Source organism: Lepisma saccharinum, chromosome 15 (assembly GCF_977018435.1).
Source record: "Lepisma saccharinum chromosome 15, izLepSacc3.1, whole genome shotgun sequence".
Taxonomy (NCBI): Eukaryota; Metazoa; Arthropoda; class Insecta; order Zygentoma; family Lepismatidae; genus Lepisma; species Lepisma saccharinum.
In genome coordinates, this window is record NC_139243.1 from 27,988,468 (window position 1) to 28,004,147 (window position 15,680).

The 15,680-nt window shown below is 36.4% G+C and overlaps 1 protein-coding gene across 1 annotated transcript in view; it reads right to left on the reverse strand.

Annotated features, from left to right (window-relative positions):
• Positions 1-1,844: 1,844 nt before the first annotated feature.
• The window catches only part of LOC145999185 (gamma-aminobutyric acid receptor subunit beta-4-like), a 29,567-nt gene continuing 15,731 nt past the window's right edge, over positions 1,845-15,680 (reverse strand). Inside the window, exons 5-8 of the mRNA XM_083136115.1 lie at positions 13,765-13,850; positions 10,076-10,228; positions 5,505-5,703; positions 1,845-1,857 (exon numbers count right to left, since the gene is read on the reverse strand). Of these exons, the coding sequence (XP_082992241.1) occupies positions 1,845-1,857; positions 5,505-5,703; positions 10,076-10,228; positions 13,765-13,850 (451 nt within the window). The remainder of the gene's footprint in view (positions 1,858-5,504; positions 5,704-10,075; positions 10,229-13,764; positions 13,851-15,680) is intronic.

Sequence of the window (15,680 nt, forward strand, 5' to 3'; positions counted from 1 at the left end):
TGATTGAGGAGACGCTCCAAATTTCCAAACAACGCATATGAGCCCACACCAATCCACTGATAAACTCCATCGGGATACTCTGTCCCCGACGGCGTAAGGTACCACGACCATGACAAAGTGAATCACACTCAGATTCTAGGGAACCTAAGTAATCTCTTCATATGGTTTTTAACAAATGAATATTATGTGCACCTGTGATTGTATTCAAATTTCGTGTATGTATTGTTTGTAGTTAGTTGTGCACATACCCACGACCTGTCTCCTGCGACAATAGCATGAAACACTAATGTAATTGCAATTATCAATGTTCCTGTACACATTTACTATGTAACCAACCCACATCCCAGTTCAATAAATAATATGCTGGACATGAAAAGTCCTGACTTACGAAAAAAAAAAAGATATTTTTATACAGGACAAATTTTGAAAGTTGATAGTACAACCCCTCGATCACATCCTCTTACTTTTTGATTTGTGGATGTGTGCGATTGTAAAGAATAAACTTGGCAAGAGTGAGTGCACGTCAATAGTGACGTCATTGAAGGGCGCTGATTGGTGGACGAGTTGAGGTGCACGTGCAGGAAGATAACTGCCCTTGTCTATCGGCCATGAGAGATAGAGAGTCGCCTTGTCTTCAATCCTCAGTTTTCAGTTAAGTATTTAAATGATTGGTTTGATCTTTATTTCTTTTCATAGGTTTTGAATTGATCATGCCAAAGAAAGATCAATTAGTTGAATTTTCAAATTACCACTTTCAAGAAAGGAATCTCTCTCTCTCTCTCTCTCTCTCTCATGCGAGCTCTCCCACTGAATGTGTATTCTTAAGTAAATGTTGAACCCAAACTATGTAATTAAGTCACTTATCTGTTTGAATAAATGTATCGATAGAATTAATTATTTTGTCGAATTTTGTTTACTGAAAGTTGAGTACAGTTAGACCGAGCTTTAAGGACCTCTTATGGGCCCAGATTCTGGTAGGAGTTCAGTCCCGAAAGGCTGTTGTAGTCACTATCTAAGTTATGTATTACCTTGTCATTAATAGACCCAGGATTTTTATTTAAAATGAAAGAAAAAAATATGTACATAAATATGTAACAGTAATTGATAAAATATGTACCTATATGTAGTACCAAAAGGATATGTAGCTAAATATATAGTAACATAGAATATGTAATATAAATAATAATTGAGTGTCCAAGCAATTTCAAGAATTCTGCTAGATATGTATTTTATTTGAGCATATTCAACATAATTTTAAGGACATAAGTTGTTCATATTTAAATTCGTATCAAATTTATAAACTCAAGAAAGCATAGCAACGTGTACATATTTAAATAACCAATTTTGTCAACTATTAATTATTTTTCACATCGCAAATTATTGTAGAATAACGTAAATGAAGGGGCAGATTCAAGAATAATTAATGCATACAGGACTTAATTTTGTTGCAGAGTGAACCACTAGGTAATTTTCCATGTTTTCAGCTGTCATATGCTGCCGTGAAACTGCATCATATTTCGATAAATAAAAGTTCCCATTTTTTTTTCGTCTTCAGCCTGTCTTTAAACTTGACAGTCAATTTTAGGTGACCGGAAGCACTATGCATCTCATTGATTAGAAAATATGACATCATATGAGATACAAATATTCTTTATCGTGTTTCAGAGATCAAAAATATAGGAAAAAGGATCAAGATAGGAAAAAGATACCGAAATATGTTGTTTTAAGTAAAGTAAGCCAACGAATATGTAAAATATATAATATCCTGGCAAATATGTTAAAGAATGTAATATTCAACTTATGCAAAATCATGTCACTTATATAATTCGTTAACATTTTCCTGTTCACGTTATGTATCTAGAAAGGAATAGAATATGTAATTACATACAAATCCAATGTTTTTTTCAGAATGTCACTATTTTTTCAACAATCAAAATTGAAAACCACACAATTGCACTCTTTCAGTTAAAAATTAAACTGAATCACTTTTGATCAGCAGCGAAGATTGCATTGTTGCTTGGCGCTTGAACAATATAAAGTCCTTGCTATTGTTGCAGTAAAGTAGATTATTTAGTTTCATGTTAGGCTTGCCAACCGTCACGAAGTCTCCAGGTCTCCAGGACAAACTTTGCTATCTCCCGGAATTACAAGACTTAATGCAGTGTGTGCCAAACGTCACTGTACACACACGTTTCACTGTCATGAAAAGAAATGTCAACGTTAGGGTGCCGTGACTAGAAGAGATATAGCATCCACAAGAGCTATAATACATTATTATTATCATTATAATTGTTTTCAGTACTAGAAGCATCGCTAATATGTATGACGGTCTAACTACACAAAGACTTTTGGGACACCCGGTATTATTCAATTTTTCATTCTTGTTGATTTATTGATGTAGTTATCTTATGTCACTTGCTGTATCTTTTGGCTAATCGTGACCATGGTGATGAGTGATGAATTTGATGAAGGGACGCTCTCAAAGAGCACCCATACCAGGGCTGGATTGGAATCAGGGATCACTGGAGTCCTAGCGGCTGTGATAACCACATAACCAGGTCATGACATAGAGTGGGATGAAGCTAAGCAGATAGGAAGAGAGAAGAGAATACTAATGAGAAAATTGAAGGAGGCCAAGAAAATAGAGAAGAAAGGTGAAGAAGACACAATGAACTGGAATGGGGGACTGAAGTTAAACAAAGAATGGAAGAAGGTGTTAGAAAGAGTGGAAAGGACAAGATAGAAAGAGGAGAGAAGAAGGAAGAAGAATGAAGGACAAAGAGCGTGAGATAAAGAGTCCAACCACATTCTAGATGGAAGAAAATATGTTTAGCCTTTTAGGGAATGTACAGTTGACAAGGGAAAGCCACCTGCTAGAATGTTCCAGAACAACTTTCTAATAGTCTGTAGGGGAGTAATGTTTGTGTATATAAATCGTCCTGTTTTTGTATCTTGTTACATTTGTACTTGGTGCAGAGTCTGAAGAAGACCTTGCTAGAAGGTTGAAACGTTACGTTTAGTTTATGTTTTATAATAAAATAAAATTACTGCCTTGGTCAGCATATTGTATTTTTATATCATGGAAACAATGCTTAATGGTGTTACAATTTTATTTTACTCCAATACGTGGAAGTAACCCCTTCTCATAAAAGGTATTAGGGGCACTTTGGTTGGAGCAAAGACTTGAGCCTTGAACTTCCCTTTTCGCGAACAGACAACGCCGTAGTTTGCTGAAATCTTTGATTTGGTGTCAGGCACGTATACTATATGAATTATTTTTTTGAAAATCCTGTCATCATATTCGGGGTGTAAGATACAACCACATATCAATCTCACTTCCACGTGGTTCATCCTGGACTGCATTTTTCAGACTAACAATGCTCTGGCTTCTGGACCCATGGTACTTGAGTTGTATGCAGTCCATATATGTTTGTGATTGCCCTTTAATCTACGTATTTCATCTTATCATAATTCATTCTCATCTTTGAAATTAGCCAAAAGTAGCAGAAACGAGAAGTGAAATAAATCAATTCTTTCTTTCGTTCTGTCAACTTGTTCATCAAATCCAGGAAAACCAAGATTTCCAATAGACTGAAGCACATCCTCTTCTGTGCCATCAAATACGTTTCACAACCCCTTCTTTGCAAGCACAAATCAAACAAACTTAAAAACGGTCAAAAGGAGTTAAGGAGGTATGGTCGTTTTTCTTTGTTAATGTCTTCAGAGGCAGCCATATTGGATGGATGACGTCACACAGGCCATACGCCACAATAGTAGGCATCCACAAAATATCACAGGCAGTAATGTTTCCCCTTTATATGCCTGAATGTCAAGTAAAGTGTAAATTACGCTTAGAATCTTTGCAGAAAAGGACACGAAATAATTTTATCTCCATAACAGTGCAAGATATGATAGAAACTGTAAGAATTAATTTTGTTTGTTTTTCAATTCTTAACAAAAACTGTATCTATACAAATTTGTCAAACCCACTCTTAAAGGAGATATGATCGATTTTCTTTGTTGGTGTACGAAGCGGCAACCATCTTGGATTTATGACGTCACACAGGTCATATGCCACAATTGCGGGAAAGACACCTGGTAGTACATGATTGTGTACCACACTAGCAACGTATCACCGGTAGTCATATATTCCCTTCATTCAAAAACCGATTGACTATGAAATATTGACATTTTACGTAATAGCCACAATCACCATATAATACATATCTATATATAGGCTACTTATCAGGCAAGCGTTTAATATGTCTCATAAAATGCAGTAGTGTACTGATTCTGTTAGATACGAATACTATTGTTCTCTGTCCGCTGATGACGATTTGATGATTTTTGTTATATATCGCCGCTTTTCTGCTACTTTTGACTAATGACGACAATGAGAATGAAATTGTTGACGGGACACTCACAAAGAACACCCATGATTAGGCCGAAATTTGAAACCATCCATAGCAGCGTAGTGCGTATGCTAACCCCTCCGTCAAGAAGATAGGCTCTCTGTCCGCTGTAAGGACAGAGCAAATGTAAATAAATACACGTCACTTCTGAGGAATCCTATTGGTTGTTGGAATGGCAGCTGTTCACCTTTCTCGCAGGAGTACAGTGCATGTGATATAGCAATATCACTCAAATTAACTCCTATATTGGAAATTGTGGGACCTTGTAATATGGGCTGTGCAGCTATGACCGCTGGCGTACGCAGAGGTAGGCTAAATGGGATGCAACCCCCTGAAACTTTGAGAAAATAAAAAAAATAAGGCAGTAAAGAAGTCGGGAAAACCCAAAGTGATAAGAACAAACCTCTCATAAAATAACCCCTGATAATCATTTTTGTCTTTGTACAACTTTTAAAACGATCACCTAAATAGTAATTGGAGCTTCTATCTCATTAAAAAAAACGGGATTGATTTAAACAATATATTCCACGATTCAAGCAAAGATTTAACATTACTAGAAGTTATCAAAAGTACCATTAACTTAAAAATGTTAATGAACTCGAAACTTTTGGAGGTCCACTGCAGTCTCTGACCAGTAAAGGTTACATTCATGGCCCTGAACCTGAGTTCACATTCAGCTGTGATTGCTACAATTGTGATTGAATTCACAATCTTGTAATGAGATAGAAATGTGTTTTGTATTTTCTTTGTAGTTGTGAAAATCTTTAACTACAATAGTGACGCCCATATGCTTACGCTTCCATTAAAGTTGACCTGACATGTTACTATAAAACAGACATTCACAATTAAAATGCCATCTATCTGCATTTAAGTATTCAAATCGGCTAATCATATTGTCCACCAATCATTGAAATAATTACTTTCGAAGGTATGGTTTTCCTCCAACTCCTGAACTACCGTTTCTATACGGTGAATAAATCGTTTTCAATGTTTCAAGAGTAGCCATGTCAATTCCGTGTGTCAAACATTACACTGTTTCATAGAGTTCTCCATAGACTTAACGTACAGTCAATATCAACGAAAGAGACTTACCTGACAGAGTTGAACATCGTCACCAGGGTCAGTATGTTTGTTACCAAGAGAACCATTCTCCCAGGAACCATATCCGGAGGCACAAGAAAGCTCCCCCAGGATATTATGACGAACAGGAAGCTGGGAAAATAGGTGACCATGATGTGTGGGGATACATTGCGGTAAATGAATAACTTCATACTGGTTCCTTTAACCTTACCTGTTGAGGAAAACATAAATGTTTCAAGTTTCGTTTTGTACATTTCCATAGAGATTCACAAGTCACTGATTTCTAACCTTGGTTGCAAATTAATGAACGAAGTCTTACATTATTCAACAATTATGGTAATTTCTTGTGAAGTACTTACAAATAAGGGTGGCACTTGGATGTTTGACCTTCGAACTTTAAGAAACAATCCAAAACAATTCACAAACATCATCAATAAATTTACTCCCGACAATTGCGTAAGACTTACGATGCCAACAGTCACATGAAGAATACATTATTGAAATTGAAATGTATATATTTAATTGTTGTGAACAGATTTACACCTTTATGCAACAGCGTGTGTTTAACATATATGCATAAAACTATTTTGCAGAGTAAGGTAAGATACATAAAAGAGGGTTGTAATAATATACATTCAATATATAAATCAGAAGCTAAATAAAAGTTAAAACATAATTGTTCTTAAAATAGCCTATATTATTGTCGAATTACATGTCCATACATTGAAACATATACCTTGTCTAACGATGTAAATTTTTCCATCCAAGGTTTGGATTTCAAGACTGTAGTTGCAATTACATTATGATGTCTTCTGGTGTTATAATGAGGCACTTTCACGCATAATTTTTCCAGATTTGTTTTACTATCTAGTACACCTGCTAAGATACGCATTTTCTCTAAACTAATGACAGAATATACCGGTTGTTCCAGAAGTCTTTCCCTGATTACAAACTTTATTCATATCCGCTATATGCAAGGTAGAGATGTTAAAATGGTACCAAAATGTTGGAAAACTAACCAAGTTCTTTTGTTGCAGGTTTGAGTAACGTGGCTGTAGTGTAGCAGTGTCAGTGCCCAGAAAACCGGAAATGTTCACAAATCAGGAACAATCTCAGCATGATCGTGTACATGTAGATGAAAAGTTCCAAATTACTGCTTGCTTTCCATTTAAGCATCAGGTTTCCCAATACAGATCTTGCTTTTCTAACAATCATATTTATGTGTGGCTTAAATGTAATATTAGTATGATATATAAAACCTAGGTATTTGATATTGTCTACATTCTGTACTTATACATTGGTATACCTTCCAAATTTGTTTCTTTTTACATTTAGTTGCAATTGATTGTTCTGCATCCATTTGTTTATGTAATTTAAATCATTCTGTAACAAATAACAATCATTAATAGAATGTATTTCTTTATACACCTTGGCATCGTCTGCATATAGTAGGAGTTTGCTAGTTGAGACAGAATTATCCACATCATTTATGTAGAGCAAGAACAATAGTGGTCCTAGGGGTGACCCTTGCGGTACACCATTCTTCATGTTGGCTATTTCTGAATAGCAATTGTTAATTTTAACTTTAAATGTCCTGTCCAAGAGGTAGTTTTAAACCATTTGCAATAACTATCCGAAAACCCAAGTTTATATAATAATATATCATGATGTACAGAGTAAAAGGCCTTTCCTATATCCAAATAAGACATCAACCTCCCTCCAAGTATATGATCTTTATTAAAGCATTAAACAAAACAAAAAATGTCTGACGTCACTGTTATTTGCAGGTAACAGTGACGTCAGAAAGAGGACAGTTTCCTCATACTTTTTACCCCTGCATTATAGACTCTTAATTCTAAGTCTTGCCTACTAAGATAAAGTAAACTGTCCTTGCCCCCCCCCCCCCCCCATTCTCAATTTTAGCACCCAATCGTCTCCACTGCCTGCACATTCCCAAGTGCAAACTTCTGATCTGTGCGGCCTTGCTCACTCTCATGTCAGTTTGGTCCTTCTTGGCATTCACGCCTTGCGAAGAAATGATTCAGCATTCAAATTTGCACTACTGACTGTTTCTGTTGAAATACAATTTTCAGCACATGAAATGATCCTCACAGACAAAAGGCGGAGTTAGAGTGTGGATGACGCGAAACGATTCATGGTGGTCACTAGTATAATTCCTGGTTTTCAAGGTGAACTTTCCAAAACTTCAAGGATACAAGCAGATGGTTTCTCTTTCCAACCTTAAGTATTACCGACTCCCACCTTCCCTTCCATACACAAAAATATTGACAATATTGTATGTGTATCATGTTTCTATGATTCCAATGTAAAAAAAAATTACCTAATATATTATTTTGTAATAATCTTCCGTCTGTCTAATAGATTGTTCTGCAAACGACACTAACAAAGTAAACGGATTGAGAAAATTCTGTTTTATTTTCCATGTAGCTTTAGTTTTCTTCCTAAAAAATCTAAACTGAGAGAAACTTGCCTCAGGGCATTTATAAACATGTATAAATTCAATGGGATTTGGATTAATAGAAGTTGCAATTTTTCACGTCTACGGATAAAATATTGGAATAGAGAAAACATCCGCTTGTACCTTATTTCATGTTTTGCCAAAATTCATGAATAATTTCCAGAGCCAATAATTCACGCATAATTTCCGGAGCCGATAATTCACGTGTAATTCCTGGAATTCAAGGAAGTCCAAGTGAGTAGCCACCTTGATATTGTGCAGCAAATTATACATACGTAATTCATTTTTCATATCAGCAAGTAACTTTTTCTGACAGCACAACTGCAGAATTATAACAATTTGTACACAATTTTGCAAATGATATGAAGAAATGAAAATTTGTTTAGAAAAATTAATATTTGGTTATTACGGTTCTTGTGAAATTTTATTTTTAACGATTGTATCTAATAAGTATTTTTCAGAAATTTTGTATCAAATTAAGTCTTTTTGCAACATATTTCAGGATTTCTGGAACCTAATTTAAGGTTTTTAGAAGCTATTTTCGGATTTTTTAAGCCTATTTTAGGAACCAAAAAGGACACTTTTTACAACCTAAAAATCCGAAGTCTAGTCATTAGCCAAGATTGCGCTGAATATGTAGTAGCAAGTTACGGTTGCAGCGTGGGCAATTCTATACCTGTCACCTGCCAGTTCCGACGACACAATCAGAAATGCAAGGAATCAATGTTTCACGAGAGTGACGATAGATGGGAGTACGCCATATATAGAGGAGCAGAGTTAATTGTAGAAACTAGGAGCGGAAAAGCGTGATTATATATATTATAGTAAATGCAAAATACATAAAGGAAGAGTATAAAAATTATAGAAGGAGTAAATAAAATGTTATAAATAGCCAATTAAGATAATTAGGAATATGCTCGTATATGAAACAATTAGGAAAGTTAATAAGTGAGCAAATGAATTCAGAAATGTATCCTCTTTGGTCCTTGTGATTTGATTTAATACTTCTGACGAGGAGATAATCGTCAGCTTTTGTGGTTGTCCGTCCTTCGGTGGTGCTGTGTCCAAATTACACGGACGCCCCGAAGAACTTACGGTTGCGCTCCTTATCAGACGCACTGGGCCATAGGTAGCGCTTGCTGTTAGCGATTCTGGGCTATTCTCCTTTTGGTCGATACATAGCAGGTGGCTCTACTGTCAGTTTAGACGCCCCTAATCTTTCTATAAGTATAGCTTGTGTTGTTGTATAATGCAAAAGACGGGGAAAGCGACTACATATATGATTACGCTTTAAAAGGAAACAAAATATATTAGAAGAAAGAAGGAGAAGCCTTTTCACTAATCAAGGATTGAAAGGAAGAAGAAGACCTTTCCCAAAATAGAAGGAATAAAAGAAGAAGAAGCCTTTTCACTAATCAAGGATAGGAAAGAAGAAGAAGCCTTTTACCCAATCACAGATAGAAAGGAAGAAGCCTTTCTTATTTGAAGAATAATATATTTCTATTTGAAGAAGATGAAGAAGAAGATTTTCTTTCCATGATACATATATATATAAGAAGAATATAACCGACGTAAATTTGGAATCAACATATATATATATATATATATATATATTTCAATGTATATACAAGCTTCGCTATATATTTTTCTCTGTATTGTGTACAGTTTTCAGAATATAGATCCGCATTTAACTATATTCTCTTGGGCATAAAACGTTTTCTTATTTGGAATTCTAGAACCTATTTCCTGAGATTAAGATATTTCTATAGCCGTGGTAAATAACATTTTAGTACCTCACGACAGGGGGTAGAATACCGAATGCCTTATACTAAACCACACTTTGATGTAAGCAGTCGTTTTCACCACGTTCCCACATTCGACGACATCATTGTTACGTTAAAATCACGTCTAACCAGACTCACTTTTAACTTTTCTATTCTTTGGTGGGGGAACTATATGTATATAATATGTAACTAGGCATGCTTCAGTAGTAGTTACTGTAATCCCCTACTGGATTTTTTTTAAGTAGCACACTGCTAATAAATTACATCATGTGTATACATTAAGGAGAATAGAATTTCGTTTAAATAATGAGCAATCTTACCAATAGTAAGAGTGGTCTCAACCTGGAAAGGAATCGGAGGTAGATGGAACTCTAAGAAAAATTCAGGGATCCTCCACTTTGTAGATTTTGTTGGTAATTCGAGGGCCCCCGTTTCGTTCCAACCAAATTCCAATTCATCTTCTGCATGACGAACTAAAAGAACGGGATTTAATTAATGCTTTTCGACAGGAATGCTATAATTATTAAGAAAATAAAAACATTATATGAAAAGAGGACATACTTAACCCTACACAACGCAATGTCTTATTTTTATGTGATAGAATGCACAGTTAATCTCTTCAGGGACAAACAGTTTGAACTACAGCGCCTAGAATAATGTAGTGTGGAAAACGGCATGCTTCTGCGCTCTCTGGATGGTTCCACTCGAAAATGATCCGCTAGAGGCGCTGGTGTTGACCCCGGTGCTTGGTGTTCGACTGCTTATAATGGAAGTAAATGGAGTTTTCGCTGCAACGTCTGATTCTTTTACATGAAGCATTTCTATGAATGTGATAATTGCTATGATATTTGGTACAGTGGTCGCGAAGATATTAACCAACATTGTAGACAGTCGACCACGTCCTGTTATCGTCATACTTTCGTTAATAATACGGGAGGAAAAATACGCGGGGAATGCTCTTGGCAACTAAATTTTTGTATATGAATTAGGTCCATTATTATTACCATCATCATTTCTTTTAAAGATATACACACTGAAGCATTTGTATTTTTGGTCTCTTTTCTTCCGCTTTAAACTAATCACGGCGATGATAATAATGATGATTCCATGAAACGACAAGGGGAGCCCCACAAAACTTTCTTAGTGCCATCGACATGAGTGTAAGGAAACTTTCAAACCAATGGGACAAGCGACACGGGATGTTCACACTGTCACACTAGTGACACACACTTCCAGACTGTAAAATAGCATTCATTGCACATGAGGGTCCAAACAGCAACCGACACGTTCATATGGCGTATTCGCGTGCTACTTGTTACTTTGGTCGGAAAGCTCCTTAAAGGAAGGGTGCTGAGACCGAACCGACACGCTACAGGAGGAGTTCCCAACTAAGTGACAAGCGACATGGTGCCTTCAGTCTATTAGCAAGCGTTGCTTGCGAACAACAGATAGGCGACACGATAAGCAACACGTGTCGCTTTGTCGCTTCTGCGTCGCTCAAACTGGGCCATTTCCTCAATAGCTTGCAACATGTTGCCGTAGTTTGTTGTTCGCGCATACGCGATGCAATGAGTGTCTTGCTTTAGTGAGATTGCGCACCAAAGCGACAAGCGGCACGCGACACTTATCGCTTGAGGATTTCACCAACCGAACGCTGGCCTGTGCTTCCCGTCATGCCGCTACGATGTGAAATGTTGCTCTTGATTGGCTCGTTTCCAAGCAACATGTGTCGCTTCGATGTGAAAGTTGCCTCGGACCGAAGGACCCGTGTCGCTTTGGTGTGGAATCCTTGTATCGTTTGTCGCGTGTCGCTTTGGTGTAAAATCTCCTTGAGGAAACGGTGCAGTCAGAGCTTGTGTCCCTACGGTTCGAAAGGCTGCATTGATTTCCGACTGCTCGCTTTCAAGCGACATTTGTGGTTTGTCGCCTCGGTATGAAATATCTCTCAGGATACTATTTATATTCTAATAACATAGAAAAATAAACTCTAATACACAGTCCAAGACCTGACGTCCGGAATCACATTGCGATGTTTCTTCTTGTGTTACGCATGCTATTTATTTATTAATTTTATTTTACTTTTCTTTCCAAATCAATGCCATTTCGTGACTGCAAATCACTCCACAAATATAACTGTTTCCATCAATTCACTTACCGCCTTTCTAGAGAAACAAATCTACACAATATATTCCAAAAACTAACTAAGCCGCATTACTTTCTTAACAAAATTAGCACCTGGGTCGATCGCACTGCCATCTACTTGTCATCGTCTCGAGGAACCAGTTTCTTGGGTCGTTTTCCACACTACGTTATTCAAGGCGCTGTAGTTTGAACAATGGAAATGAACTTGCACAGTGTGTCTAAAGAAGAACTTCTTCCTCCTCTTCAATTCTTGGCTCACACAGCCTTCAAACGGTTTCTAGCCAACGGTGCTGAATACTGCTTTTTATTGCCTGTGTTCTTGTTCCAAACACAGCAATCTGTTTGATTATTCACTTTCCTCAGTACATTAAATTTGTTTAGGAATAACAAAGTAATTCCTCTACTACTTCTTAACTACGTGATGGCAAACAATAGTATGTACTAAGTTATATCAGTGTGTAATTTTTAGAAATGTTAAAACAAACTACATCATTTTTTCATCTCTTTCTCTAATTCAATCGTTGATTAGAATTATTAACACGAGGTATAAATTGAATGTACTAACACTTTGGTAAGGATAGGCTTCAAAATTATAGAAAACTCATTGTAAGATTGTTTACAATGATATACGCTAGATACTCAAATACAAAATGTTTTATCTAAAAAGATATCTAGATTTATCAGTGATATCAATAAACTTAATTCCATTCTTAGAAATGCTATTTTATGATATATATGATTTAATATACTTTACAGTGTGTCCGTAAATGATTGATACAATATTAGGTATAAATACAAGAAAAATGCAAGGCATACTCAAATAGTCGGCGAGTCTATAACTTCATGGCAGGTCAATATTTTCGTAAACATAACACAATTTACAAACTAGTGACATCACCCGACTGAAACGCATGAGATGAGTTGTGGTATTTTGAACCATTAAGGTCAACGTTTCATGGATTTGTAAAAAATACAGATGGGTAACCTCCAGTACTAGAAAACACAGAGTAACCACAATGTCTTGAACAATGAGAGAAATGCTGAACAGCATATTTTATTAATTAAAGACATGCCTCTCATGTTCATAATGGTCCCCTTTAACTATTTAATATTTTCTTTAAAATTTGAGGATCCAGAAGAATTGTTTCCTGCAGATGATCCAGATACTAGATTATCACATAATAAACTACATGAAAAGTTCATTAGGTTGAGGTCAAACAACCGTTGTGTCCATTCCAAAGAGCTCCATTGTGTGTTTAGAATGCTGTTGAGAGCTGTGGAGTACGTTGTACATCAAAGAAATGTGCTGTTCATCACTTCTGTAATTAATTCCAGACTTTATAAGTTATTCTGTAGAAAACATTACAAATATCTCTTCAGTACACATTCTCTTTTTCGTGTCCCGAATACTAATATGTTCCAAGTTTAAGCACGAAAATAAATCTGAAATTAGTATTTGGATCACCTTTAGAATACAGTGGCCTATACTAAAATAAGTTTCCAACCAAAGTTGTTTAAAATTAAGAAATGTGTAAGTCAAATTTTCAGAGATTTGAAAATTGACTGCGTCCCTATATACAGTAATAACTATCTTTACAGTATATGAAAACAAAATTTTACTCAGCCAGCTTTCAGAAGATGGCGTAACTGTATGCACTCACTGCATTGAGCTGAGATTTGCGCTGGCTATTGAGACAATTAAATGCGTGTAGGAAGAGTACAATTAGGTCTGGCGAACACTAAGCATCTTGAGATTACGTAAACATCTAAAGGTAGCAATAGTTGCGACTATATAACTGTAATTTAGTACAATAAATTAAACAGTATCAATTATTTATGAGCATTCTGTATATGCAATATACATTACATGAGTGAATCTTCCATTCGCACTTTTGAACGTCCAACGGGTACAGGCTGAAGTCCATAGAACAGAGGAGAGTCAGTGGTGCAAACCTAGAAAAGTTTAAAAGTATGTACCATTATGTGAAATTATTTATATGAAATATTGTGAGAAATACATTATTTCAACAATTTATATTTGTATTTTAGTAATGAAGCTTCCATTTCCACGTTATTTTCTTTAACATGTTGTACAGTGGGATACATGAGTATTAACGTGCAAATCGTCCATTAATGTTTTCATTAATTTTTCTCTTACATCGTATGTGTTTTTAAGCGATGGATTTTTATGTGTCCTGGTGCAGAAGTTGTCAACAGCTTGTTTTGAGTTTTCGTTTAATTCTTGAAGCTCTTATTGGGTCAAATAAAGTGCACGGACATGGGGATGGACAATTTGCACGGTAATACTCATGGATCCCACTGTACTAATTGTATAAAAGAGTGGCACAAAAAATTAAGTCTGTACATGTAAGGAATGCAGGCGATGATCAGCCTAACTGCGTAGCGTAGTTGGGCGTCGACATTATACCAGTATTTTTCATCCGGTAGGACGCGGCCCGTTACCGGTCACTGGCATCTATTCTACCAGGGCGCGAGAGGTTATCTTGAAGTTAACGGTTTGCAGCCCGAGCTGGCAACCACCTGATGGTCTTTTTTTCGGGCTAAGGAGGAATTTCTATCTCGCCGGTGCTGCTGAAAAATCAATCCCGCTGAAAGAGGACTGTCCCCGCGCAGACAACTGTTTCGCCATTCTCGACTCAGGGGCAAAAGGATGAAACGATCTTCAACCTTCATCTCCTCATTTGATCCGAACGGATGTAATTGAGGACTAAAAGTGGTAAACGTTGTAAGTGCCAAAAGCGAAAGTGTTGGGAAATCGCATCGTTCCGCACATCAGCCCGTAAGAACGTGCACACTAGTGACTTCTTTACACGGCCTTTGAACTACTTAGAGGGCTACCAGCCACATTTCACGTTTAGCACATTATAAAGCATGGCACATTTCACAGTTTTACGGGGAAATTGGTGTTTGAATTATTGTGGCACTTGCAGCGTTTACCAATTTTAGTCTTAAATTCTGTCTCCAGGCTGTTGATGGAAAGCCCCTAACAAATCTACCCTTGCTGTGATTGTTGTTTAGAACATAACAGACGTTATTTAAATGAGTTCCGTAGCACCATTCGAGATTGTTTTTTGACGTGTAACATTACCTGTTACCTTGAGGCACCTTTGAAAACAAAGTGAGTATTTTTTGGAAAATATTCTTAGTCCGTAAGTGATGCAACGTATTGTGTGCAGAAGTTTTCGGTACTAAATACCTTTTAGTCCCAGAGGATAGTTATTGACCCGTTTTATATGCATACATATACATATAAAATAGTTCTTATAATATACAAGGTCTGTAAATCAAGTGATGATACTGGCAACACTGCACACCGTCTTGCAACGCCACAGGCTAAAGGAAAGTCTAAATAAATATTTGTAGAAGTTGAAAGTTGTTGTTCCATAACTTCACACCAGTGGCGCAACCACAGGGAGCCAGGGGCTATTGCCCCCTAACGGTGGACGGAAATCAATTCTAGGAAGCAAGGGGAGCAATCATCGAAGTAAAAGAAAAAACGAGGCTAGGAGAATATAAGAGTAGCAGGACAAAAGGATACTCAAGATGAAACTAGATGTTGTCTATTTCTTGCATTTTTCTTCCATACGGCCAATATACCTGCAAGGGGGTCACAGAGGGGCATTTACCCCCTTCGATTTCAGCATCGACTTCTACGCCCATTTTACGTGATTTACGAGGAAAATAACTTATTTGATATTATTACTATTACTACTAATAACAATAATAATGACATTATTATTATTATTATTATTATTATTATTA